Below are 27,994 nucleotides of genomic sequence, written 5' to 3'. Positions count from 1 at the left end.
CTTTCCCAGAGTTATGGGTGGCTCCAGGCAGAACCAGCGCAGTGGGCAGGGATGGAGCCACTGATCCAGGTGGCTAAGGCAAAAAAAAGGACTTTTTGGAGCACCATGTATTGGTAAAGTGAATGAGAAGCTTACATGTTTCACCGAGTTAGGGCCCCAGCTCATAGCGCTGCGGCTGAGCAAACAAGGAGCTGTTTGGTTTGCTGCTGATTCAAACAAGGCAGCAGAAAAATCACTGCAGGTCAACCCAGACCAAATACCTTCAGAAACATTTAGAGAAAAGCAAAGCACTGTTTTGGTTCAGGTTAAATAGAGCGCTTCACTTTTAAACGGAGCAGCTGGTTTGTTAAGGATCTCTTTCGTGGAAAAGGCTGTGAGAGAGAAGTAGTTTCCATCCTAAAAATTAACACATTTCAATTTTTCAGGTTTTTTTTTTACCAGCAAACTTGAAGTGAAATGCAATGAAGTGAATGCTGAACCTGCCTTCTCTAAAGAACGTTTTAGCCACTAAAGACTTGGGTGCCTCTCTGTAGCATGCAGCGGAATGGTGGTGTGAGCAGCTCCCCACACGCTCTTCTTATTGCACCCACCTCACCCTTCACTGGCTCCTTCAGCAGCTGCATTTACAAATGAAGTGTTTCATTTGCATTTCATATTTCCCCCTTCCCAAGCACCCTGAGGCCAAAGTTCATTTTACAGGCACACAAATTATTACGTTTTGATTTACTGAATTTGCTTTTTAAAAGAAACTCCACTGAAGGTTTGTGCTTAAAAAACTAATCCAATCTCCTTCCCTTCCCCTCCCCACCCCCCCCCCCCAAAAAAAAAGCATAGTGAAACAGCTTTCCCTGTGAGCAGAAAACTTTGTAATGAAGATGACAAGGGATCCATGAGAAGTCATCTGGCCACTGCAGACCTTCACAGGCAGAATATAACCAGTTGAAAAGGTCAGATGGCAAGGATGGCACCAGCGGTACCTGAGATGATGCTAGGAGATTGCACATGGATAATGTAAAAAAGCATAGAGATAGATGACCCTCCAGGCTGGGAGAAGTACAGTTGGTCACATGCTACATTGAGCGTATTCTGAGCATGGCATCTATAGAACCTGGAAAAAACAAAATCTTTATTTTTTTTGATCAAAAATATGTATAGAAATGCCTGTTTTGAGGAAAATATCATACATTTTTTTTCTTGTTTAACAAAATAAATTAAATATACATGACTTCTGTTTAAACTCTATATAGAATTACAAAGGTTTTATATTTGCAATTGGATTCATCTCCAGTCTATATAGGTATTTAATATGGTCCTTATTTATTTTCTCTTCTTTCTGTCTTTGCTGTTGTTTGAGCTGCAATGAAGCTGTATCATTTGCAAACTGTTATCTGAGGGGAGGGGACCACCACACACAACCTAGGTGAATATTTCTCAAATTCATTGTTTCCTACAAGGTTATTATTTCATTCTCTTCTTTTCTTACTTTTTTTTTCCTAATGTTCTCATGTATTTTTCATTGACATAGAAAATCCAGTAGCTTGTCATTGTGAGCCATCAGAGGACAGTGTGTTTTGCTTTCTTCACCATCAGCAGTTCAGTTATTATTATTATTAATTATTATTATTTCTTAAATATAAATATAAAGGTGTTCTGTACAATGTTCCTCTTTCCTTCTTTCCTTTTTCCTGGCAGTGGCACTGAGTCCTAGGACCAGGGGATTGGAGCAATTCTGGTTTGATCTGCAGAACACCACACGGGAATCATGATGCCTTCACCTTGCAGATACCGAGCCAATCAGCTTGGCTAGTATTTCAGACCAAATGACCGTGACTGAGAAGCATTCAGCATTTCATGTTGTGAATAGAAATTAGATGTTCCAGACTCTCTTGTGTTATATTTTTGCCCTGGAAGAGGTGAATTGGTTATGTCTCCTGGTGCTTTGGCACTAAACCTCAGTCATCCAGAGTGGGACAGGTCTGGGGGCTTCCCATCAAAACAAGTGATGTGAAGCAGGCACAGGAACAGGTGCCTATCCAGAGAAGCACCATGGTCACCTCTTGTTCTTCTTGCTCCTGTAGCAACACAAGGAAGGAGGCGGTTGTTCATGTCCCTGTATCCTGTCTCACTTGTTGCCACCTCGGTTAAGAGATCCGGGAAGGCTCCGCTGTTGGAGGTGGCTGCCTCTCTGCTGAGATCTGGAGTTCCTTCATTATTCCTTGGCTACATCCTGATTGCAATAATTAAAAACAAAACAAAAAAAATCTCTTTTCTCTTTTTGTCTTTCTCTATTATATATATATTTAGATAGATATAGATATATACACATATATATATACACACATACACACACGCATATACAATTATATATATATGTATATATATATTTAAAATTATATATATAATCTTTTCTGTCTGCTTTGCCTATTGCTGGCAGTGTGAGCTGACTTGGAGCAGTCTCTTCTGAGGTACCACGAGGAAAAGCCCAAACGAGCTACTGTACACGGCCACCCTCTTAGCACTGGTACTGAATGTGCTGGTGCTGATGGACTTTCCCTTCCACATGTGAGTGGGTATGGGTGTGGATGTCCGTGTAAATCTTTGGGTACATTTTGGATGCCATGGCAGGGGCAAGTGCAGGCCCTTGGGACAGTAAATGCTGCTGTTGGGCAACGTATTCCTCATAGTTTATGGAGGAGATGCAGTCTTTGTCGGGGACTTGGGAGACACAGATCCTGTCCCGGGGCTGCGACCGGTGCACAGGGGCAGCGGCTGGAGGGGAGCAGGGTTTCTTCTTAGTCTGGCAAAGCCACAAGAGGATTGTCCCAAAGATGAAGACAGCTCCAGCAGGGATGCCGATGATCACAGGCCAGGGCAGGCTGCTGGCTGAGGAAGGGGGTACAGGTGCACTCGGAGGTTTGGGATCTGGACATTAAGGCAGGAAAGAGACAGAAAGAGTTAATTAAGTGCAGGCAAAGTGGATTCAAAACAGATGTCACACTTGGGCTGGCTTTTGTACAGGCTGTCTGGCAACCCTGCCAGACCAAGTAACAAGGGAGAAATCAAGCCAGCACATGATGTTTGGTAACTGCTTTGCTTTTCAGTGCTCCTGGAAGGACAAACAACTAATTTTCTATGGTTTTGGGGTCAGGAGGGGAGCCTTTGGGGGATTTTTTCATTTTCTTATCCAAGCTTTAATGGATGCACTAGAGCCAGCCCAAGAGTTTCCCTAACACATTCACTCTGTGATGGAGTGGGCTTTGCTGCCCAGGCTGGAGCACTCAACACGTGTCAGCAGCCAGGAGGCATGATCAGGTTGTGCAGAGCCATGGCACGTTCCCCACTTACATCTGCCATATGTAGCTGTGCTTGTATGGGCTTTAGACACTCTTTAGTATCCCTGCCTAGCGATAATATAACTACTCAAGCAATGCTCTGCCATAGCAGGGAGCATGAATGTGGTGTTTTGGAGGTGTTATCTTGAGTTTCTTGTGTGGCTGGAAGGAAAGCTGAAGGATGGGGAAAACAGATGAGCTGGTGCCCCTCCTTGGTGCCCAAGCCACGGAGTCCACATGGCATTAAAGTGTGCGTCCAGCTCCCTATGCCAAATGGGCTCTACCTCCAACAATCTCTTTGGAGACACTGGTGGCTTTCTAAGGACAGCAAATCCAGCTACCAGAGGAGATAAGGTGCTTCAAACAGCATCTTTCAGGCTTACCTCCCTCCTCCCCTGTCTGCTGTTGGCAGCCTGTACATCCTTGGGTAGCCTCAGCTTGGGTTAGCCTGGTAGTTCTCAGATTGATATCCTGATTTATAGACTCAGAAGGATACCTGGGGTAGGATCTTAGCTATTAAAATCCCTATCTAGATAGCTATCAGCTGCTATTTCCAAAGCCCTGAAAAATACCTAGGCACTGGATTCAGCTTGCAGGGAGACACTCAAGAAACTTCTAAAACCACAGGCTACCCAAATAGCCCAATATGTTATAGTCAAACATATGTCAAACCAAACTTCTTTAAGACAGTAATGTCTTTTTCTTTCCTTGACAAATAGACCTAGTATGAAATATTAAATATATACCATGTGGTCTCTTTGAAGTCAGAAGGACCTACACTGTTGACTTTAACAGATAAAACTTTGATTCACCAACACTGCAAATCACAGAATAATTCAGGCTGGAAGGGAACTCTGGAGGTCATCTGGTCCAGCCCCCTGTGCAAAGCAAGGCAGGATCAGAGAACTGACCCATCAATTGACCACAAAAACAACAGTGTTCATGATGGTTGGCAGAAATCCTCTGCTGGGCTGAAACGAAAGTGTTTTGATATTCATCCATGCTGCTCTTTGGAGATGTCTATGTCAAATCTGGTAGATTTACAAGCAAAATGGTGTTTTTAGCTCATGGCCTTGCAGCCACATCTTTGCTTCTGAGGGCAAGCTGGGTTCTCCTTCTCCGTCACTGCCAATAACAACAGGCCTCCAGGCTCTGGTTCTGGTATGAGGTCTCATTATAATCCCATTTAAATCAATGGAAAGTCTCCCACTGGCTGCAGTGGGAGCTGGATCAGACCCTCATAGTTTAGAAACCCCCAGAGGCTTTGAGTCATATCCCACCCACGCAGCTTTTCCTTGGGATTGACAGGTCTTCTAGTCGGAGTTTAGTCCCAAATCTAAGTGATGCAGAAGAAGATGCCAAGAGCATTCTCCTACTTGGCAACCTGATGTCAGTATCTAAATTCAAGCTAGTGACTCTCAGAGGCTGCCTGAATGCAGAGCTTTGGCAATCATCAGTGAGCAGAATAAGCCATGCTGCCTTAGTTACAAGAGCATTTTCCCCACTACCTACACAGAAAACCAGTTCTAACAACCTGGGAGAATTAATGATTTCTGTCTCTCACTGGTGTCTTTGACTGCAGACACCACATTAGACCTGACATCTAAAATGAAGGGAAGAAAGGGCAGTAAGATTGATTTTTGTCCTAAAACAAGTGGATCTGAAGCTGGATTCACACAGCAAGATGAGGCAGAAAGAAATGTCCTTAACAAAAAAAACTATCGGGGCAGAACTTCAAAATCAGGAGTAAATGGCAAAAGATGGTGTGCCTTGAAACAGCCTCAGTTGGACATGGCCACCAGCTCTGAGGCCTGTGGAGAGAAGGAAGCAGCTGTGAGGCTGGTGCAAGGGTCTCCAGGAGATCACTAGGCAAGAATTTCACTAATCAATCATTCTCTCTTTCACACTTACTATTTTTCTTTCCCTGTGACTGGGACAGTTTTTATTCTTCTCTCATTGTATGGGCCTGTATCATTGTCTCCTTTTACCAGTAAAAGCAATATAAATAAGAGCAAGAGAAAGGAGAAATATAAAGGAATGGGGTTGCAAGCTGTACTGCTATTCAGTAGCTCTCATGTCCTCCACCCTACCATGAAAGTGATGTAGTGCCTGCAACTGCAGCATCCTTTCCCAGCTCCTCTTCCATACAGGGACAGATCATTCATTTTATTTCACCTTGCTGGAATCATTATTCCACATGAAGGGAGTAAAGGAAACATCCTACAGAGGATTTCAGCAGGAGCTGATTTAATCTGGGTTGATTTAGTCTCACATTCATTCTTATCAGAATTGGGCTAGCCTAAATCAGCAGAGAGCCATGGAGCCCAACAAGCATCAGTGTTGTATTAATACTATGATGCAGACCATTGGTTCAGATGTGGGGAAAAAAAGGCATAACTCACCTGGCAGGACTGTGAGAAAAGCACTGCGGAAGCTGTAGCCCATGGTGTTTGCCCCTAGGCAAATGTACATCCCTGCATCTTCTTCCTTGGCTCGAGTAATCATCAATTTATTCAGGTAGGAGCCATCGGGCCGGGACCAGACCTCGCCCGTGGGCAGCACAACAAACTTCTGTCCCCCAACATCAATGGTTGAGTTGTACTTGCTCTCTGTGCCGTACTCCACCCTCTTCAGCCACTGGATGACGGGTTTGACATCGCTGCGGACTTTGCACTGGAAGGACGTGGTCCCACCGTAGTCCACCGTCGTGTTGACGGGGTGCGTCCCTGTCAGGATGGGCTTGGACCTCGTCCTCTCTGCACAAAAACACAGGGAGCTCCATGTTTGCCAATGTGTGATTGCCGGAACATAGGAAAAAGGTGTGGAAAGGATCAAAAATAATTGTCTTAGTCCAATTCCCTACACTAAAACAGGCTGAGATTTCTGCAAATCAATCCTGATATAAATTTGCCCAGCCTCTGCCAAAGCCTCTAATGGTAGATGCTGTCCAGTTTCTTTGTCTGAGGCTTAGCAAGTCTTTTCTCACACTCAACTTGAATCTTCCTGTTTTCTTTATCTGCATCAGACCTGGAGAAAAGTTTGCTCTCCATCTTAGCCCTTATATTTTGGAAGATTTTCTTCAGCCCTTTTATGTACACTAAACTCCTAAGCAAAAAGGGTCCTAGGAATTTTTCTGTCTTTGTGGTATTTTTTGCCCTCACAGGTCACTCAAGAAGCATTTAGATCTGGGTACTCAGTTCGTGGTGGTATTACTTGACAAGACGCAAGTCACACCTGGCCTTTCTGCTCTTTGGCAAGTCCAGTCTGGACTGCTGAATTTCCCCATTCCCTTGCTCGTATGATTCAGCTATGAGATGACAAAAAGGGCCATCTTTCCTTGTACTCCCACTTATCCTCATGTCTCAGGGATCATATCCTAGAGTAATGGGATCTTAATGATGTACTTTGACCTACAGGGTCAGAAGCTGCAGTGATCTTTCCCGAGTCTTGAACAGAGGAAGATAAATGGCCTGATACAAGCCAAAACGTCACAACCTATTTCAGGATTATATTTGGGCAATAGTACAGGTCTGAACACAAATGAAGATGATTATTTCACTGCAAATGTTCACTTGATATTGACTCTGATGATGCCTTATCAATGTTTCTAAGTATCTCAAAGGTGGGTGTAAGGGAGAGGAAGCCTTTTTTCAGTGGTGCCCAGGGACAGGACCAAGGGCAATGGGCATGAACAGAAACACAGGAGGATGCTTTGAACATCAGGAAACACATTTTTACTCTGAAGGTGAGCAAGCACTGGCACAGGTTGCCCCAGAAATATTGTGGCATCTCCATTCTTGGTGATATTCAAAAGCCATCTGGATATGCTCTTGGGCAACTGGGTCTAGGTGGTGCTGCTTGAGCAATGGGGATGCACCAGACAACTCCCAGAGGTCACTTCCAGCACCATGTGATTGTGTGATGCTTTGTCTCTTATCACCATGTCTGGTAGGGTGCAATTTACAGGTGAATATGACAGAATCTTACATATTCTTGGGCAGGACCTCAGACTTTTACCAGACTATTTACAAGTACCTATCTATTAACAGTCCACACCAGAATCACTGTGGCTACCCCAGTCTGGGGACAATGAGGGGCAGGGTAAGACATGCTCCTTCTCCTTTTGGTCTTCCCAATGTTCCCTAAGGACAGACAAAATCGGATAGGAAAAAGCTGCTTCTTTCACAGACTAATGGCAGGCTGTGGATATTGTCTGATTTTTGTCTGGGAGTCCTTCAGGAGATACCTGTCATCTCTGTTGCTGAGCCTGCAGTGAGAAAACTCTACTGAAGTTATCCCATGCCATATCATCCACTGCTGGGGAGATGAAACTGCAGTCAGTATCAGTGAGGGATATCTTCACTCCATCCTTACCTCCCTGCTTTTGTTTTTCCTTCCTTCAGTCTAATCATCCCCACACTCACTCTGGAGCAAATTTTTGTGGAGGAAGAGCTCAAAAGGCTTTTGTTTTTCTAACCAATAGGAAATGTTTCTCACAAATCTTTTGCCTCAGCTGATCAAGGAAACAAGATGGTAGGAAAGGAAATCAAACACAAGAGGCTCACAAGGCCATTCTTTCCAGCATGATTCTAAGCCTTAGGTTGTGTCAACACCACATAAAGTCAGAGGAAAAATCTATCCCCCATTCTAAGGAATGTTTGGACTTTTTTTGTGTTAGCATCAGAGAAATCAGTCACAGTTTCTAGACAAGGAGGTGCTGCAAACCCCTATCCTAGGCACAGAGAGAAATTATGGTATCACAGTGGGTGGTAACTGCTGGCAATCATCAACTGCTTTTGACAGCAAACACTGTTGGATTGAGCGTGTAACAAAACAGCTCTCACCAGCACTGGCTTTGGGGTGAGAGGAAGGAACAATGGACCCTCTTTCAAAAACTCAGGATACTTTCAATAATGAGGGCTGCTTGGGAAACAAAAATACCACAGTGGTCTCTATAGGCTTTGCCTTGGGACTACGAGTGGAATCACAGCTGGGGAGACTGAGTCTCAGATAAGCAGGACTCAGGAGTGGAGGCTCAGGGCAGCGGGAAAAGGAGGAAATTGAATAAAACCTGTAATGCTGCACAGAATGATGTTAAAAATAGAAAGATGTCTGAAAATTGCTTAATGCCCTTATCTCCTTGACTCTGCTTCCAGCTTTGGTTACTGTTTTCACTCCTAGCCAGCAAAAGCTAACGAAAACAAAGGTTACATACATTTTTAAGTTGATAAAAACCAAGATAAACAGGGACACAGAAAGGGGCTTGTTCCTGGCGCTGTCTGGTTTTGATGAAGTGAAAATGCCACAGCTGCCATTAGGATGGGGCTTGATTCATTTCCCTGTCTCTGCTCCTGTTTTTAGTGTAAACATATGTTTTTACTGTCTCCACACAGCTGCATCTTTATCAATCCCAGATGTCCAGCAGGTTTGTGCCTTCGGAGCCCAACAGAGCTCCACACATGTGCTTTTAATTCCTGCGATTCTAGAGAAAGGACTTATCAGAGAACGGATCTTTACCTTTAAGAACAGTCTTTCACACTGGGATAAACTTTCTCATGCTAAAATGTATGCACAGGCAGACAAACAACATGCTTTCCATGTGGCTGGAAATCGCTCCTCGTGCCCTTACTCATCATTAATGAAGGCTATTCAGTCTTCCCTCCACTCAGATCATCTTCTCCACTTTCTTGAGTTGGCTGCTCTGTATATTTCCATGACAACTTTTGATGATGTCATAGATAAAGCAAAATAATTTAAGAATAAGATCTCTTCTCTGGTAAGATTTGAGTATAATTAACTTCTGTAATAACAGGGGAAACAGGAGGTTGGAGAGCAAGAATCAGGATAGCTAGATAGCAGGAAGGGCAATTTACCCCACCACAATGCAGGGTAATCCCCCACAGCTCATCTTTTAAGGCTTGAATCTTTAAAGCTTTGTAGGCATCTAAAGACATAGATAGGACATTGGTGAGACTTCTCTTTTTTAGTATCTCATTTATACCTACCTGAACCTTCAGATGTCCAAATGTTTTTGAAAATCTGGCCCTAAAGCCTTGTCTACCTAATCTCTCTATATTTTTACTAATTCCCTTAGGGTATTTCTCTAATGAAGCAGGCCTCTTATTACAGCTATCTAGACTAAATTTTCAGGTAAAGAATCATATACTCATAGAATGGTTTGGGTTGGAAGGGACCTTAAAGCTCATTCAGTTCCAACCCCCTGTCCTGGGCAGGGACACCTTCGACTGAGCACTTTGCTCCAAGCCCTGTCCAACCTGACTTTGGTGGGCTTTGAATTGGTCAAGCCAATTGTTTGGTTTCACCCTATAACCACTCTGATAGATCAGTCTGGGCCATCCTAAACATTTACACACACATACATACCTGCAGTGGTACATGAAAGGGCTTTCTCAGTTATTTCTCCATCTCCCCTTAAATTGACTGTTTTGGTAGTGTAAGACTGCACCACACAATAATTAACTTTTACCACACAGCTGCCCTTAGAGATGACTGTTTTCTAAGTATCTCTCCTTATTTCATCTACATTGCATTGTTGTTGCTCTGTGTTGCCTAGGTGTTAGGTTTATTCTAGACTTTCAGTGATGTTTTCGCTGTCTCTGATGATGCTTTAACACTTCCCCATTTCTGTGTCCAGCTATCAGCACTGCACACTTGCCATCGCACTTTCTTTACCCAGCCAAGCCCTTCCCAAAGCTGCCTCCCTGCCTTTCCACCCTACAGGCTGCACTTACGGATTACTTCAACTTTGTACGTTGCATTGATTTCTCCGACTTTGTTAAACACTCGGCACGTGTATTTCCCACTGTCCTCTGGCTTCAGGTTCTTCAGGTTCAGTGTCCACTTCTTCTTCTTGTTCTCCCCAATCTCTTGGGGTGTGAGAGGCTTATTGTCCTTTAGCCATGTGATGTCTGGCCGTGGGTTCCCACTAGCCACACACTTCAGGCGGATGGAGCTGCCGACAGGACGGGCGATCACTCTCCGTCTCATCTTGGCAGGCTGCGTGAACCTGGGCCGGGCTGTAAAAGGCATGAAATATTGACTGTGATGAGGAAAGGGTATGCAAAGAAGGATGCTGCTGTCAAGTGTTATGGCGAAAGTCACTTGAGAGTGACTTTGGCAGCTTGACACGTAGCAGTGTATCGCTCATATCAGCTCAAACTGATTTCCTTTAGAAAGGAGACATTCAGCCTGATGCAATCAAATGTCTTATTGCACTGGCTGCAGCGTTAGCTTTCTGCATAGCACAACCCTAAAATTTCTCAGTGTCTGTAAGGCAACAGCATCAAACCATCTCACAAAATAACACCAAAATCACATTGTTGTAGCTGAAGTCCAAATGTGGCCCCATAATCACATTATAATTGTTACCATGTTCCATGCCACAAATGCAAGCCCTTGGCCAAGACCAAAGGAAAAACCTCAGATTCCTGTCAGGCTGACCATTTTCTCAGTCTTTTGCTGGTCACTTGAAGCTTCATTTTCTGAAGATGTTTTGCCCCTTAGTTCTCACTGGCATTCATACGACTTAAGAAGAGTCAACATCATTTCAATATGTAGGTAAGTCTTAGAAGTATGCCAGACTTTTGTATGTTGATCTGAACTTAAAAGTATGCAATTGATTCAGCATTAATTTATGAAGCATTCACACTGAAAGGCTTCAAAAGAAGCAAACAAACAATAAAAAGTCAATAAAACCCCCTTGAGTTTGTTCATTAGAAGGTACGCCATGCTAGTCTATCCCAGAAATTGAGAAGCTGAAGCAATAGATGCTGGTGGACAGATTCATGGGTTAAGATAGTCACCTTGTCTTAGCAAGGAGATCACCAGTACTTTCAATAGCAGTAACAAGAACACTAGAGAAATGAAAGGCCCCACCTGGCAAAATCTGCCCCAACATTAAATCAGATTATGCCAGAATTCCAGGGGGAAAAGAGGTGGCACTTTCACACACTAGCAGCTTTACTGACATTGCAGAGAATCTTCCTGTGAAGTCATGAATTGGTCTTACAAATAAAAATTCCATAGAAAGAAAAAGATCTTTGCAGAAACTTTTAAGACAGTTGAAACAAGAGGACATGATCTGTTGCAAGGCAACAGCTTGTCTAATAGTATCCTGTGCTAAAGAATTCAAAAGACATTACACGTTTCTCACAGTTACTTCAGTTATGCAGTGCCAGTCCAGGAGCACAGATGTGCAATCTCCTGCTGAGATTAACACCACTTCTGACTCCCACTTGGCACTCTCCCCCTACATCCAAATTACTCCTGCCAAGTTCACCTGTCTTCTTATTTTAGCAAAGCCAGTTTCTCCTCCATTTCTACAACAGATTTCTCCCCTTGCTTTTGAACCCTATTTTTTCTTACGAGGATGTTACCCTTCAGCCCCAAAGGACTTTCCCCCTGCATTTTTGCACTCCCCTTGTGAATTCTCCCTGATCTTTTCCTAGGGAAATAAGAGAAATAGGTAAAAAGTGGCCTGCTCTGTGGCACACTGGGTTGAATTATGCCCACCAGCCACTGCCTTCACCAATGGCAACTGGAAAGCCACAACCTCAGTGGCAAATAAAACACGAAAGCAAGCTGAGAATGCTCTGCTTCAGGTAACAAAGAAGTTAGCAACAGGATGGCACAGTGGGACTCTGTTAGAGAGCCAGCGCTTCTGCCCAAGGCAGAGGGCCAGAAGCTCAGGGATGTACATTATAATGGAGCTTTGCTGGATGGAGGAGGCTGGTTTGCAGCTTCCTCTCTCCAAGCACTAAGGAATGGCAATCATTACCCTCTGAGGTCTGTGAATATATCCCATAGCCCTCACCCCCCTGCAGACTTGCTCAACATCCCTCCCTCTCGGAAGAAGACACCCTTTGGCATACCCCTGCCTTCAGAATCCTTTTCTGTAGGGGGAAACCATCTGTCTCCACAGCCTTCCCTTGTCCCCTTGGCTGTCATTTTGGGTCCCAGCCATTTCATGTTATTTCAAACTCTTGCTCAGAAATGCTTTACTCTCCATAGAGAGGCTTTCATGTGTAATCTAATGAACTGGAGCAACTCCGGCACTGAAAGTCCTTGCCGTGACAGCTGAGCAGCAAGTGTGACATACTAACCCACTCCATAGGTCCTGCTGCGTAAATCGCTGGGTATTCCCTTGGGGGTCTGCTGCAAGAGGAGGCCCCCTCCCAGTAAAACCAATCACCCTCCCATAGAGACAATTAACCCTGTCAGAGCTGCATGTTGTGAGCAATGACATGCCGAAGTTGGAGTCTGAGCTCAGGGAAACGTGCTGATAAAGGCTGTCATTGTGGAAATGGAGTAAATGCTTGCAAGGTGCATGGAGATGTTAGGAACCAGCCAGGAAATGGGTCTAAACAATTATCCTCTAACTTGGCAGTTATTTATTCCGAGATCAGGAACTGCAGGTCCAGGCTGGGGTAGATCCGTGCCAGATGGGATTCCTTGGATGGGACTAGCATATCAAAGAGCAGGTTGGAGACAGGACAGTCACACTGCTTTTGCAGAGTGAAGAGTCAAATGAGTGGTTCTAAGCTCTCACTTTACCTCTTCCCTGTTTCCACAGCCATATTTCAGAAGGACTTGGTGGTATCCCTGCTCAGTAAGAGCGTTGTAACACAGAAACTCTCTTTCCTTCCCCAAAAGCCAGGCCTGTAACATTTGCTTTTCCTGCCACTGTGACTCCCATGAATCTGTCTGGAGTTTTGCATTCACTCCTCGTACACTGTTGCCCAGATACATATCAAACTACAGGTAAAGCTAAACTACTTTGGTTCTTTCTGTCTTCCTTTCTTCTTCTGTTAAAAGAAGGTGAAGTGATTATGTGGGCTCAAAAGCTACTCCAAGCTGTGTGCAATATGCTGAAACCAGATCCCATTTACAGAGGCCTGAATGTTTCCTTGACAAAAGCCTGAATTGCACAAGTTTAGAAAAGCCAGTTAACCCAAAAGGAGAAAGAGAGACACACACACAAGAGAGAAAAAGAGACCCAGCAAGCACAAAGGAGAAAGAGGAAGAAGCAGCAGTGAGAGAGGCAGAAAAAGTCTCTTTTGAGTGGCTGCTAGTAAATGTGTCCCCAAATCTGTGCCATTTACAGAAGTTTTGCTTGTTGAAGTGCCAGAGAAGGCCATTACAAAGTGCCTCTGTGTTATTTATACTTCATATGCTTGTTCTCCTCCACATCACTTGGCGTTTGCTTCACAAATATGAACCACACATTTGTACAGTATAAATTATGCCACACACAAGAGCAAGGGAAAACACAAGTGGATGGGGACAAAGAGGCAGTGTTGTGTACGGGTTCCTTGCTGAAATGCTGTTTACCATCAAGATTTATTCAAGCTAATGAAAATTAAGTGAAACAGAAGGCTGTTAGCACAAAGACTGGGGAAGGAAATCAGCAGTCTCCTCTCCCTGGGGGACACCTTGAGGTGCATGGATTAGTCCCAGAGGCTCCTGTCAGCATTGGTCACACAGAGTGAGGCTGAAACATGTAGGGTGCTGCAATCTGCCATAATTACCTCTACACAGTGATGGTCAATACCACCTTCATGAGACTTATACAAAAAAGTGTCATGATACAACTGAGTGTTGAAATACTTTCAAGTCAGTTGTGGGAAGATGTGGAAGGGGGTATATCTATCTTTCCCCACATCAACTTCCGGCTGTTGATGGGGGCAGGACCTCCTACCACAGTGATACCACTGTATGGTGGCAGCAGGAAAGCAAAGTGGAGATTTTTCTTATCATGCTTCTCCTCTCCCACTTCTCTAAGGCCCAAGACTCTGCAAACACAAACTTCTTTCACCTATTGTGCTCCATAGACCTGCAGGCACACACACTGACCCTCCCTGCACACCAGCTCACACGAGTGGTTTGCTGGAAAACACTGCTGGATAGAAAGGGCTTGTGTGTGTGGCCTGCTCCAGCATTTTTCTGCTTGGGGAGAGGGAACAGGAGGGAGGAAAAAGGGAAAAAGCAGAGGTGCAGGATCACTGCAGCACAAAGGACTGAGCCAGGGCAGATTAAGCCAGGGCACAGATTAAGACACAGTCTGATATGAGATTGTTACTGCCCACTAATTTTAGTAGTGCTTACATCTTTTGTCATAATATAATTGTGGTATTGATCCATCATTCACCAGTTCTACCAGGAGTGCATCAGCTGTGGCATGCAACGTCTGCTTCTATCTCCACTCAGATAATGAAGAGTGGGGAGATGTTAGCCTTTCATTCTAGCAGCTGAATCCCTTCTGAAAGACTCCTGACCTGTAGTTTATCTAAACCATCCTTTCTCTACCTCTAAAATGTTGTCACCCTTTCCCAGAATAAGTGGAGGTTACCTTCCTCTCCTGGTGCATGCTCAATCTCAGGTGAATCTGTTAACTCAAAGCTATTATGGCTCTGCCTCCTCCAAGTGTGGTCTGGGCTACACCACAGCACACAACATCCCTTGTTTTCCAGCCTCTGAAGAAAACTGGCCTCAGCTCAAGTGATGGGGACTCATACAGTGAAAACTTCACAGGTTCCACCCCCCATCACTGCTATGAGGTTACTCCCTGGCCACAAATGTAGCACAAAACCACCTCCATATTACAAAATTGAAAGGAGGGATGTACTGCGAGAGCAGAATGGAAATGCTGTGCTTCATCTCTCGAGGTCATAAACTCACATTGTACTCCTCTCAGTAATGGCCAAAAGCTGTTTGGCATCAGCCTGACAACTTATTGTCCTTCCAGGAGTGCTTGGACCAAACACTGGACCTGCAAGTCTTGCGGTGATTCAGAACCTCTTCCAAGTGAGATTTCAGCAGTTCTCCAAAGCTCAGCAACAGCATCAAAATCCTATTCTTAAAAAGCCCAGGGCTTAGAGAAGTTCATGCAGGTGTCTAAAAGAGTAGGTAATTTTAAGAAATACTCAGCTTTGGCCTAACATTAATTCTCCTGAAGTGAAGTCAGACCTCCCCTTTGCCCTCAGTGGGGAGCACTGTTGTGTTGGCACTGAAGGCTTTTGGAATTATTGCTGTAAAAGTCAATATGCCTTTTATAGAGAGTCTATGAAAGCTGTAATAGCTGCACATGCAACAGAAAGTCCCTGCCCAGAAAAACAAATGCAAAGGAGAACCATGCTGGGGTATATGGCAGGGGGCCCTAGAGTGGATCATGGGCTGCCTTTTGTAGAAAGACCCTTGGATGGGATCACACCATGTTCAGCTAACGCTCTGTTTATTATTTGACCATCTTTGGGGAGAACTCGCTCCAGTCACTCTGCTTTTCCCTTCCTTCAGCAACTGAGAAATGTGAACAGCACTCAACCAAGAGCCAAGGAAAACACAAAACCATACACTGCTCCTTACCCCATTGCTTCCCTGAATGATCTTCATATTCTCCATTGGAGCCTTCGGGTACCTGGCTGTCCTTTCCTGAGCTGGCATCATCTGCAAAGGAAAGGAAAGGGATGATGAGGGTATATTTAGATTAGGTATTTGAAAGAAATTCTTTAGTGTGAGGGTGCTGAGGCGCTGGCACAGGGTGCCCAGAGAAGCTGTGGCTGCCCCATCCCTGGCAGTGTTCAAGGCCAGGTTGGATGGGGCTTGGACCAAGCTGCTCTAGTGTGAGGTGTCCCTGCCCATGGCAGTGGCTAGAACTGGATGAGCTTTAAGGTCTCTTCCAACCCGAATGAGTCTGGGATTCTCTGATATGATTCTGATGATTAAGCAGGTCTCCTGCAGTGCAGCAGTACAATAACAAGGGTCTGCATTTGCTCCTGGAGACACCATGCATCTGAAATACACTCAGCATACATTTGGCATCCACATCCTGGCACTTACAGCCTGGCCAGTTTAACGAACAGTTTAGTTTGTAACTTTATGTGCCTTTTGGCAGGCTACCAAAGCAATAGGAGATTAATCAGCATTTCATTAATAGCTGGCAAATGCCTCTTTGTTTATGCTTACAGGTTGCTGTTCCCTAGGAGGAGCTGATCTGATGCAAATAATGGTATAAATCAAAATTACAGATAATTAAACCTAGGAGCTGAGGCAAGACTTATGTGATCTGTCACGCAGAGCACAAGCAGTGGAATTAGGGCCACTAATTCACCTTTCAGCTTCCATACAAAATCAGGAAAGCAAGTAGGCCTGGGGTCAAATGAGCCCTCAAGGGATGTTGACAGCAAAGCTATGGCTGGAGAAGGCAACATTGAATTGAAAAGCTGTTTGTGTTTTGTTGTGGGTTTGATGTTTTCTGTTTTCATTAAGACCACCCATCTACCTGCGTAAACAACATACCACTTTGTCCTTATCACCCCAGTTGCCTATACCAGTACTACAGAGCAGCATCAACTCTGTTCCCAGTACTCTTAGGAGAAATGAAAATCACCAAAAGGCTAAACCTCCACCTCTTCAGCAGCTCCCACCTCAAATTGCCACCGTGGCATGGGCACCTACAAGGTCTCTACAAGGGTCAAGGGAGCAGGAGAGTGCCCTGAGCCTCGTTCTGCAACCCTGGTGATGCTGGGGGCCTTACACCTCTGCAGTGCCCAGACGTGAAGCTTTTTCTTCCTCCAGTAACAGCTTGACGTCTCCTGCACAAACACTCAACTCAGAGCAACCTTTCCTAGCTATGCATCACACCATGTGCACCTGAGGGACTTCAGGAACCTACAGGTGATGGTGCAGCAAAGAATGGCTCTTCCAAGGCTAATTCTCTGCCCTACAGATGGCACAGCCCCATACACCAGCTGGATTTAAGGTGAAGAGCTACACACTTCCAGTTAAAGCATACTGAAGTGTGTAAAGTTTGATTTTCAGAGATAGGTCAGGTAAAGGCTGGGAGAAAGTTCACCTCAATAAAGAACTATTCCACAATGGTGTAAAAAAACCCACAAAATCAAGAGAAGTGGAAATACCTGAATCCCTCTAAACACCCAAGTCTAAAACCCATATGAAAAAGGTTTCATGAGCAAACGACAGGAAATTTCTTCCTGTAACCTCTGTAGCAGAGAAAAAACTTAGTTTATACATGAGCACCTCCATCAGCCCCCCCCCCAAAATGTACAAATAGCAGAACTGCTCTTTAGAAGCTGGTTTGTGCTTAAGCAGTATTTAGTGCATAAACACGTGTGCAGTCCTTGTGCAAGAAGAATGTGTGTTTAACCCCATCCTCACCCCAGTTTCTTGCTATTTTGGAAAATCATCCCAGCTCTTCAGCATGGGGCATTTTATGCCAACACATGCTCTGCTCTCATTTGCCGCTGTCCCTTAAGCGGGGAGGCTGCGATACCATATGGATTTGTCCCCCCTCGACCCTGGTGGACTTTTCCCTTCTCCTTGTGGTTACTTCGGTGCAGTTTCCCCTGGAGGTATGTACAGCTGTCACTTCGAGGGGAAAACAAAATCGTCAGGGCAGCAGCACTCCATGCTCTTACTTGAGCAGCTCACTCCAGCTGACTGCCCCTTCCCACCTCCCTCTCAAACTCCATCCATTGCTGGAAACCCAACGGCTTTCCCTGGTGCCCAGTCAGCTTCCATCCCAAACCATAGAGAAGTGGCATAAACCACAATCACCCGTAGGAACATCAGCTCTCATGCAGTGCCGTGAGTGCAAAAGCACCATCCAATCTCCACCAAGGCTGGCCTGTGTTACAGAGGAGGTGAATAACTCATGTGTTTAGCAAATTTATTTTCACAACCTTGGCAAACTGAGTGCAGGGAATACAAATACACTCATTCTGTATGATGCCTTGCATACGACAGATTGTCTCCTTTCAGTCAAAATAGGGAATTGATTATCTTCTGGCACCTGCACATTTTTATTCACATAAATATCAGTATTGCTATGAATTAAATCTCGGATGCTCTCTGACAGAGAACTTGGTAAATCCCTTAGCAAAATTGGAGAAATATATTTATTGAGTAATGCAGAAGAAAGGAAACCTGTGGTCAGGGATGTAGGATTCCTGCCCATTGTTAACTGCTGAATATCTAAAAAGCAGTTAAGATGTTTAAGTGGCAATGTACTGTCAATTATATCTTAATCCTACTCAGCTTGATGTACAAAGAGCAGTATATCCTCCCTTGCCTCCTGCCTCATGTTACAGTATGTCAGCCCATGTGCGCTCCTCCTGCCTACACACAAGGAGTGACTGGTGTTCTCAACACCTCTTGACATGCTGCCAAGCTTTTGATGTAAGTAAAATTGTCCTGAATCTGTTTGATCCTTTGAAGATACTTCTTCAGTTGTTATCCTGCCAAATCGCCAACCTGCGGAGTAACCCACCAAACCCAGAAAAAGACATCTGGGGGGGAAGAGATCAGGACAAATAATGCTGAACTACGAAACAGATAATGTGGCAGAGGAGCAAGACTGAAATAAATAACTGGAATTATTCAGGCATGTCGGTTTGGATCCACTGGAACTCATTCCATCAACAAGACATAGCAGAAGTCTCAAGGAGGCGAAAATGTCATAAACATGGAAACTCATGAAGGGCAAAGCTGCTCCTGCCCATCTCTGGTGTTGTACACTGGGTGAGGGATGCTACAGCAGTCTTCCTTCTGACTGCAATACGCAGCGAACTGGGCTCTTACTGTACCTGAATGTTCACACTTGAGAACTGTAGGGGAAAAAGCTGATTTATGAGACTCAGAAACTGGGTGAAACTCATTTTGGGAAGATTCCCTGAAACTCAGGAATCTCCAGTCAAACTTAAAAGTATGAGTGAGGCAGCAGAACAGCTAGTGACAGATACAGTGATAAAGTGTTAATCTGGGATGTGGGTGACCCAAGGTCAATTCCCTCTTCTGCTTCATTCAGAGAGGGATTTGAACCTCCCCTCTTGCACCTTGGGTTAGTGTCTTAAGCTCTGAACTGTGGTCTCAGAGAGACAAGAAAAAGAGCTTATTATTACATAAAGTGGAACAGCACTGTGGGAGACGGATATCTCAGGAACACCTTTCAAATGGAAGGCCTCTGTCTAGCTCAGGTATCACCAAGATTCAAATTCCAAAGTTAAATCCAAAGTTAGTTCTGAGGCTGGATGGAAAAGAATCTGTCTCTCCCTGTTTTGAAGAACCTTTTTATACTTTTAGATTTAACATCAGGTGGCTTCCTAGTGTAGGGAAACACTTGAACAGTCATTCTAGTCCCTGTGCTAGCAAGGATGGGTACCTTCCTATACCACAAACATACCTTGGTCAGCTTACTCACTCCTAGGGAGGAACCTACAACACTGAAAGCAAAGCCAAGTTTCCCGAGAGTTCAGAGGCATCTGATTCAGCCCAAACCTGCAGTCTGAAGCATGGTTAATAGTGCCAGCCGTGAAGACCTGCTGTTTGCATTTCACCCCAAGCTTTACAAATGCAACTGGCCTGATAATATTCTTATTTGATAGAGTGGACCTGAAAAAAACGAGCCATATTCAGACGTGTATGACCAGCATACAAAATGAGTTAGTAGCTGGAATCACATGAGTCTTGGCTATATTCAAAAATTACCTAATAAGCGGATTTCTTACTCATGCTTTTGTCACCTCCCGCAGAGGCAGGCAGGTCAGGGTGATAAGTACACACAGAAAACCCAGCCTGCAGCCAAAGGGCAGCAGGGACCAGCTATGCAGCATTGCCAGCTTTGCTGCCAGCAGATTACCGCAAGAGGCAGGGCTAAGAGGGATGAGCTGCTGAAGTTTCCTACAAGCTCCCTTTTCTGTGACCTATATTGGAAGGTCATCCTGTACTGTCCTTCTTGGAGAGTATCACAGGCTTAGGAGAGCAGCCAGTTGGAAGACGAAGTGGAAAACCTGCCTTGAAAAATAATCACTGACTAATTTTATGTCACGAGTATCTGAGGCTAAGAAAACACACACATGATTTAGGTGTCCTCACTGTGCAATTTGGTTTCATGGTATTGCAAAGCATGCTGGCTGGCTGAGAAACCAGCCTCAATATCACGTCAGGTGATAGACTTGGAGACATGGGACAAACTCATGTAGCCCTTTCCCTCCAAATACCACACCTACCCACACAAGACAGAGCCACAATTGATCCAGAAGCATCAGACCATTGCTCAGGAATGTCATCCCAGTGTCATGATGCCCAGCTGCTCTCCAGCCATTGCCTCTTTCTTGCTTCAGAATCTTGATCCCAGCTGGCTTCTATGTCTGAGATGCTATGGGACTGAGATGCTGGGGAAGTGTGGTGGGGCTGAAAGAGGCAGTCTTGGACTGGTTTTGCATGAGGCTTGACGTATCTGAGTGTATAAGGTCTTGATTGTCAATGCTGATGTCATGGGCCAAATTGCACTTTCTCAACCCAGAAAGCACGATGCTCTATTGGTATCTCCTGCCATGTGTGTTTTTGGTCTACTCCCTGTCCCAAAACAGGCTGGATTTCTGCAGAAAAGGGCTTTCCAGATGTAACTCCACCAATTGATGAAGCATTTTGGGGTCCTATGGGGCAAAGAGTACCTATGGGGTAAAAGAGTACCTATGGGGCAAAGAGGTCCTATGGGGTGTAGTTACAGTTTATTACCATAGCAGAATTGTTCCATGCCTTCTTACAAGTTAAAAGAAATGGAAAATTCTGCATGACTGTCCGGCTCTGAGGGAAACTGATGGGAATTATGCACAGACTGTTACCAAGCCAGGATCAAATCTTATTTACTCACAGACTCCCCATGAAGGCTTCGTGTTTTAGCCAAATGGATATAACTGGTTTTCAGGCCAATACTACGTGCTGAGCGTCCAACCAGGAGTCAAACCAACCATTTTTGAAGCAAAATAATCTAGCTGTAATATCTCCCTATAACTCACAAAGTTGCTTTAATTTGTTATAATGCAAGGCCCGTCCCTGCTCTGACTTGATGGGACCAGCTTTGGAGTCTTTGATGTCAGAGGCCTTGAAAGCCCCATTTCACAGATGAGCCAGCTTTGCATAAATAAACAAAGTGACCTCTGAACTGGAGCCTGAGACCTGAGCACACTTCAAAGCACTGGGGGACGTGATGGGGGGGCAATGGGGAATGAAGCGATCAGCATGCATCATTAAGGGAGCCCCTGCTCAACGCAGCCACCGAACAAGGGGTGTAAATAAAAGGAGGGAGGTAAGCAGGGAGGGAGTGAAATGAGGGGGAAAGTGATGTAATCCTGTCAGGCTTGAACAATTATAATGAGGCTTTCTCCCATGGATGAATGAAAGAGATCTCTCTGTATGCCAGCTTTAAGAGTTGACTCTCGCATTTACCCAGATGCATCATATCTGCACATCATATTTGTTCCCCAATGTCCTTCACTGCTGCAGATGCCTAGTGAGTGACAAAACGCAAGCTGTTTGTGGGAGGTGGGTCTTGGGCTTTCCAAGGGGTTAAATCAGAATTTGTTCTGGTGAGCCTAACCAGTAAAACTGAGGGATGGGAACACATCATAGACTTAGACCAGGCGGTGATTTGACTTATTTTTCAACAGTCTTGATGGTGTAGCAGATGGAAGATAAACACACATGAAAGTAAGGATGATCTGAAAAAGTAGGTCTCTGCAGTTTATCTCAGATAAACTCAGGAATTTAAGGGGAAACATAAGTTAAAGATAATTTTGCATTTTGTTTTAGGGAGCCTTCTGTTATCTTGACTGGTTCGTCTGACGCCCAGATGAATGGTCCACGAGGTATGTATGTAGGCAGTCAGTAACAACTTTATCACTGGGTTTGTACGGATTAAGGCGCTTGTTTTCCTCAGATCTCCTTAATGTAGATTAACACTCCAGGTTTCACTAGAATTTCAGCTGGTATTAACCCCCAATGACCAAGGAAACATATCAAACCTATTGGGATGATTTCCCTTTCAAAACTACCAGGCTGCCAGCTGCCAGAATTTTATGGTTTCACCTTGTGATATCTGAGGTGTTTCTGGAGGACCTTGATCCTGACAAGTGACTATTTGGGAATCTATTTTTTTTGTTGTTATTGAATAACAATTTTTAACATCTGTGATTGTAAAGAATGACTCTGCACAAACACACCCTAAAAGCTTGAAGGAAAAGGAACAAAACGTTCATTTTTGAGACCTTGTGATTTTTTTCAGCTTGCTTAGTGAAGTCTGTATTATGCCTTCAGGACCCTTGGGACTGGTGATCCATAGATGAATCCCAAGGCTGATTAGAAATCACGACAAAGATCAAGATGCAAAGTCCTCATCTTCACTGATTCTGAATTTCCTCCTGTCGATGAGTTCTAATTTTGCAAACCTCCTCACTGAACCCTATTGTCTGTTAAACGCAGACAGGTCAAAACTCCAATGAACTCATCCCACTAACACAAACCTGGTGTGACTCTTAGATATTACTTTGAATGTTTTTCATGGTTCATCCATCAAGCCTTCATCTCATGCTCACTATTCCTCAACCTGCTTACTATATTAACAGTGTCACCTACTGTATTAACAATGCTATGAAAAGACAGGAAATGTGTGTAGAATTTATCTGGAAAGGCACAGTGAAAGCAAAGAGACCAGGAATATCTGGAGGGAAATAAAAAGGTCTCATGGAGGAACCCCCGCTCCTTAGGCCCAGCCAAATAAAACCCCTCAAGATGAAAAAGACGAAACCCACTCAGAGGATTGCACAGCCAAGGAGCACTCCACTTCTCTCAAAAAGAGCCCACAACAAAACCAACACAAACTAAAAGGTTACTGGCAGAGAATTTGCCTCTGTAATAGACACTGAAGACTTTACTGCCTACTGCCTCTGCCTCCAAAAATAAACAGAGGTATTGATATTGGAATTTCCTGAAAATAAAAATAAAAAATGGTTCTGTCAGTGGTTTTTTGGTATTTTCAGCTCTGGCCATTTTCATGAAAATTTCCATGCAAAAAGTTTTCATGGCTTTCACTTGAGCCCCAGCACTGTCGATCTCTCTGTAAGAAGGATGCTTTGCAAAAGAAATGTTTGCAGCCCACCAGCCTCCTGAAACACTGGAGAGGCTCCACAGTCTACAGACCAAAGCTTCGTAGTGAAGGAGCAAGACTTCTGTCCTCAGCTACATCAGTAGCTCACGTTTTTAAGTTACTATGATGTACAGGCTCATCCTATTACCTGTAGATTATGAAGGTCTTATATGGTGGTTATTGCTGCTCCCCACATCTCAACACACAGATGAACATACATCAAAAGCAACTGCTTTAAGACCAAAAATACTTAACTCCCTTCCACAGAACGAATGAAGGAGGGACTACCGGATAGCACAGACATATTAGAGCCAGCTTATATTATGAGCTGGTACTGAGTTCATCTCTCTCCTCCCTTTCTTTATGCCCATGTCTCTGTATCCAGTTCAGATCTGCATCTCCTTTCTAACTCTTCCTCCCCCTCATTCCTCAACCCCTTTCCATAAAGTTGTGGAGGGAAAAGCCTTCTTGAAGATTTAGCTCTTCCCTTGCTCCTTGTGGTCTATTGCTACCCACAGAGCTCACAAAGTCATTTGAGACATTCTCAGTCATGGCACATCTGCACATATGGGTGCTCCAGCTCCTTCTGTAACCACACAAAGAACCACAATGAGAAATGGTTGGAGCTTTTCACTGAACCACTGCAATTCCCTGGCCTACCATTATGACAATTACATTGAAAAGGCAATCACAGGCCTTCCACCATGTCGACTCCTCCAGACACCAGGACCTCCTGCCTGACTTCAGGTCTCCATTCCATAGGGGGCAAGAAAACAATTCTTCCTTCTTTGTTGTTGTTGTTGAGGTTACTTTTTACCAGCACACACAGACAGCAGCCCTGACAGCCCTGCATCACAGGCACCAGTCTGTGGTTATATTCTTGATCTACTACTGGAGAGGATGAAAGGGAGAAGAAATCACAGAAGACAAGTGGTTAGGCTTTTGCCTTGTCACCAGCACATTCTCAGCATGAAATAGTAGCACCAAAAAGGCAGCAACTGCCAATCAGCTTTTCCAGACTTTGAACAAACTGGTAATATTTCCCACTATTTTTAATTGTTACTTGCACCATGATAGAATCATGGATTTCTTAGAGACAGGTTCCCACTATTAGACATTGTTCACACACAGCACAAAAGGCAGCCCCTGCCTTGTCATTGCAGTCATTACATGTATTAAGGTGTCTCAAGAAACACATTTCTTAGCACCATCCGGTTGTTAGGGGAATGATGGTGGTCTTGCAGAGTTGATAAGAAAAGCTTAATTTATAACACCAATCACCCTATCTTAATTTATAATAATTTTATTGCATTCATTATTTATATATTTATATGTATATGTATATGTATGTTTATATTTATATTTATATTTATTATTACTTGCAATAAGTTTATTAACATATGGAAGAATTATGTGAATTTAATTGTTATCTGACAAATAAAGATGTTGAAATAATCCTTTACTTTAGAAAGCTACTTCTAATGCCCTAGTTAGGAGTGAAAATGAAAAGAAGGTCAGGTTGACATCTACCTCTCTTCCCTGACTGCCAAAGAGATGATGGAGGGGGCCTCAGCCACATGGTTGCCAAAAATGAGGTGGTATGAACACTCCACTCAAGAACATCTGCCAAAATTCCATCTTCAACAACCATAAATTGCTTAGGGCTGGGGGAGGGAGGCATGCCACTGAAAAGACTAATGCAAGGTTAATGATAAGAAGAAGATTACAGCAGAGCCAAGGATAAACTGATAAGACCTGGCTCTCGGCCTTCTATTTTAACCACTATGCAGCTGCTGTTCCCCATAACGTTATACCTCTATCATTCCCCTTCCTAGTAGCACTGATCAATCTGTATTATTTCCTTCACCAAGACATGCAGGAACATCATCGATACATGTTCTATTTCCCTTCACATGTTCAAAATAGCCAGCACAAAGAAATTTCCAGAGGAGTTGGAAAGAGAGGTCATATATGCCAGTGACTGAGTACACAAATTATTTTTGAATGGTATGTATAATCAAACAAAAATAATCAATCATACTATCCTGTCCCTTCCAAATACTGAGTTAATTCCTTAGTGTGGAATTACCCAATCCATCATGATGAACTGGGAATTGCAGTACTGGACTTTACAGACAGGAATGTGGATCCAGCTGTTTCTTCAACACCAGAATAAAAATTATTGAAGCAATCTTTATGGGCTTACATATTTCACAGTCTTCTGGTAGAACAGTAAAAATAACTCCTATGGAAGAAAATGAAACATCTTATAGAGTATGACAATTACCAAACGAAGCAAACTCTCAGAGAGGACTGTTGCTTAACATCTTTAATGGGAAAAGTAAGCCCCATGTGAGCTTGCTTGAGGGAAGAAATCACACCTCATCAAGATCCATCATTAGCCTATTATGCTTTAACTTTGATTTCAAGAAATAACAGCACCTATAAATGGAAGGTGCTAAAAGATCAACAAAGGATGACAGCTTTTAATTGGATGCTACAGAACACATAAAAACCTTGTCTAAGATGTTAGTCATATTCAGTAAGGCACAGAACGTTGTCAGGGAATCTCTCTGACCACTATGCTTTATAGCATGACAAGAAGCTAAAGAAACTAACATTTTTGGGTCCAATCATAAAAGACAGAAAGCAGCCTCCGTGTCTGAAGATGTCACGCCTTTGAACATTGTCCCCATGTGCTGTTAAATACAAAGTGCCATGTACCCTTTACATAACATTCAATGAATAAATAATACCTATACCTCTGGACCATTGTCAGACTAATAATAAACTACTTTAAGTAGCAAAATGTTACCACTTTCACAATTCTGTCCAAGAACAACTCTGGACAAGTGGCAATTTTGTTGGCTCCCAAAACAAACGGAATACTTGGCACCTCACTTAACGTGAGGATTAGAGTATATTACATGGGATAATATGAGCCTGTGTCTCGCCAAAATTAAACCTAACCTGATTACTTGGAGTAAATTACAGCTTTCCATGTGGGGTAAAACACAAATTGTAAAAATGGTTGCTCCACAATTAACTATATAATCCCAGTGCTGTCATTACAAATTCCTAAAACACTCTTCAAACAATGACTACTGTAGTACAGTCATTCCTGTGGGATGGAAATAAATTCCCTTGTGCTTTTCTGCACTGTATTTATTTAGTTTTTTAAAAGCCTGTCCTAGCACATGACCAGCAGTGTATGCGAACAACCACTAGTGTAGGACCAGAAGGGAACAAAGATAGAAGCTACGTAAGAAAACATGCAAAACACAAGGTTATTTTAGCTAGAATTCAAGAGCTTTTGGGTGCTCAGTCTCAGAGTTACTCAATGTTTTGGAGAGTCTGTGTAAAGTTCTCCTCAACAATCAGAACCCTCTACAGTCAGAGATGCAACACACCCCATGCTAGTGCACTTCATATCTTGAACCTCTTTTAAAGGTTTCACTGGGAAGAAGAAAGAATGCCAGAGTTTACATGAGTAATAACATTTTGCAGATAGGGAAAAAAGGCATGAAGACCATACAGATGCATTGAGAAGACAGACTAGGGCTGCAATGATTTCAGTTCCTGTTAATGAACCACAGCTAGCAAACACCTAACCAAAGCTAGCTGTTACCTAAAGTCTTACATAGAAGATCCATAAATGACTTTTTCCAAGGAGCATTTCACCTTATTTGATATTTAGAAGCTAAAGTAGGTGCAATTTATTAGCTTTCTATGAAATTTATCCCATAAGGACTGCTCTTGTAGAGCACTGGCAGCCACAGTGTGCACCAAGGGTGCAAAAGGGAACATTTAAGTCCTCTATTCAAAACACAAAGAATATATCTCAATATTATCTGTGTGTGTGGGAAAACACTTATTTTTTACTATTAAACAGTGTTTTCTCCAAAACCTCTACTTACTCTAACAAGCACTGCAGTTACACAACATATTTTTTTGACTGTGCTAATGTATACTATTATTAACATACTCATATGAATATTGCATACTGAATGTATCCCACAAGCTGTTGGCTATTTTAAACAACAGATGTGAGAGGGATTTAAATGCCAATTTTAAAACTGTGCAGTTGATTAAAATCCTGTGAGCCATTCATAGATTGCCAGATATTCTATTTACACGTATTCCTCCCATGTAAGTAAAATACTTCAGGGAATACTCTAGACCCTGGCATATGGTTTAGAATGATGATAACTGATGTTGGAGATGCCACACAGACAACAGGACATATTATCTGGTTACATCTGCGTGTAAAATGCTTAGAGATTTTTTGATGGAAGGAGTTATGAATGCGTAAGGCTGAGATGTTGCATTTACGTCCCTCTAAATCACGCTCAGAGATAACAGGCGGTTAGAGCCCCATCAGTACAAAACCAAGCACTTTTATGAATGCATTTCATTGCATCCATGTGCTGTTATCCCCTTGGGTAATTATGACTTGTGGGTGAACCTTGAAAAATTGCCGAGGATCAGCTTAAAAGGAGAACTCCAATGCCAAAACGCATCCAAACCTTGAAAACGGAAACCTTGTGAGTACAGCCTGTGCGCAGTCAGATTGCGGCGTACTCACGGCTTACTCTGCTTCTCCTGACACCGGGGAAACCCCTATCCATGCCACAAATCTGACTGACTTCAACTTCTGCATCTGTACCCTTGCAAATCCCACAGGCCCGAAACTCCCACGCTC

At 43.6% G+C, this 27,994-nt stretch overlaps 1 protein-coding gene across 3 annotated transcripts in view; it reads right to left on the bottom strand.

The window, feature by feature from the left end:
• Positions 1-1,100: 1,100 nt before the first annotated feature.
• Positions 1,101-27,994, bottom strand: part of FGFRL1 (fibroblast growth factor receptor like 1) — a 172,744-nt gene continuing 145,850 nt past the window's right edge. For all 3 annotated transcript variants that reach the window (XM_061466766.1, XM_061466757.1, XM_061466772.1), the window contains 4 exons: positions 15,714-15,794; positions 10,085-10,369; positions 5,735-6,088; positions 1,101-2,922 (listed from right to left, as the gene is read on the bottom strand). In XM_061466766.1, the coding sequence (XP_061322750.1) occupies positions 2,513-2,922; positions 5,735-6,088; positions 10,085-10,369; positions 15,714-15,794 (1,130 nt within the window). In that variant the 3' untranslated portion in view covers positions 1,101-2,512. The remainder of the gene's footprint in view (positions 2,923-5,734; positions 6,089-10,084; positions 10,370-15,713; positions 15,795-27,994) is intronic.

This window comes from Pezoporus flaviventris, unplaced genomic scaffold (assembly GCF_033815535.1).
Source record: "Pezoporus flaviventris isolate CSIRO_AGI_PZ_B2104156 unplaced genomic scaffold, CSIRO_AGI_Pfla_v1 ptg000002l, whole genome shotgun sequence".
NCBI classification, from domain to species: Eukaryota; Metazoa; Chordata; class Aves; order Psittaciformes; family Psittacidae; genus Pezoporus; species Pezoporus flaviventris.
This window is presented reverse-complemented; position numbering and strand designations above follow the sequence as displayed.